Source organism: Emiliania huxleyi, assembly GCF_000372725.1.
Source record: "Emiliania huxleyi CCMP1516 unplaced genomic scaffold EMIHUscaffold_11024, whole genome shotgun sequence".
Taxonomy (NCBI): Eukaryota; Haptophyta; order Isochrysidales; family Noelaerhabdaceae; genus Emiliania; species Emiliania huxleyi.
The window spans coordinates 1-1052 of NW_005201777.1; the positions used below are offsets into that span (position 1 = coordinate 1).

Here is a 1052-nt window from a genome sequence, read left to right on the forward strand (position 1 = left end):
GCGGCGGTGGCGAGCGCGTTTCCCGAGGAGCTCGATGCGGAGGGGTGGGAGGACGGGGAGGGGAGCGCGGTCGGCGGAGAGGGGTGTCGGCATGGCTGGCCGCAGCGAGGTCGGCCCGAGGCGCGAGAGAGCTGCGCCGCCCTGCGCCTCTTCTCGCGCCTCGCCGTCGCGCATCCCGCTGCGCCGCGCCGCCTCCTCGACCCGCTGCTCGATCTGGCGCTGCCCGTCCGGCTCGTGTCCCTGCTCCAGGCGCAGGTCCATTGGCTCTTCTCGGGCGGCCGCGCCGACCCACTCGAGCTCGCCCTCGTCGAGGACTCGCTGCTGCTGCTCCTCGAGCTCGCGCGCTGCACCGAGATGTGCGTGGAGCTCGCCGGCGGGTCGTGGATTGCCGACTTGTCTGTGGTGACGGAGCATCTCGTGCGCAACGAGGTGCACCCCGCCCTCGCGCGCCTCGGCCTCCCGGCCAAGATGCTGCAGAACGCGCTGAAGCCGGCCGCTCTCCGCGGATGAGCGAACGGCGCGCGGGGAAGCTTGGACCCCCTCCCCCCGGGGGCGACTCCCGCAAGCCAACGAGCCGCAAGCCGTACGTACACTGTGACTGTCCATGAAGCCGCCGAGGGCCTACACGGGGGGAGATGGCTGTGCTCTGCGGGGCGCAGAGGGCGCTAAGTAGGTAGTTACTTTAAGTACCGTGACAGTCGTCAGTCCCGAGAGTCCTTCTGACATGTGAGTGAAAGTGCTCTGAGCAAACACGGTACAGGATCGAGGTGCACGCTGCCGAAGCAGTGTCGTCCCCCCTCTCCCCTACGGCGATGGCGGTGTGACCGATCGAGCTACAAAGAGGAGCTTGTTTTCAGGCTTCAGTGCAGGATCCGGGAGATAGTAGATAGTCAGATGCACTACGACCTCAGTCCTCACTGGGCCTGAGACCACCACACGACAGCATCCCGTCACCGTCTCGGATTTATGTGGGGTCGAACCACTCCGGGATGGGCAAGCCCATCAAGTTTCGTTTCGATCCCATCTGGTTAATTGTCAAAATTCCTGTGGCA

General features: G+C 66.0%; 1 protein-coding gene across 1 annotated transcript; it reads left to right on the top strand.

The window, feature by feature from the left end:
* Positions 1-91: 91 nt before the first annotated feature.
* On the top strand, positions 92-510 carry EMIHUDRAFT_260429 (hypothetical protein; the record flags this gene model as incomplete). Its single annotated transcript, XM_005791673.1, has 2 exons — positions 92-109; positions 250-510. 2 exons carry the CDS (start codon positions 92-94, stop codon positions 508-510), a joined length of 279 nt encoding a protein of 92 aa, XP_005791730.1.
* Between the last annotated feature and the right edge of the window lie 542 nt (positions 511-1052).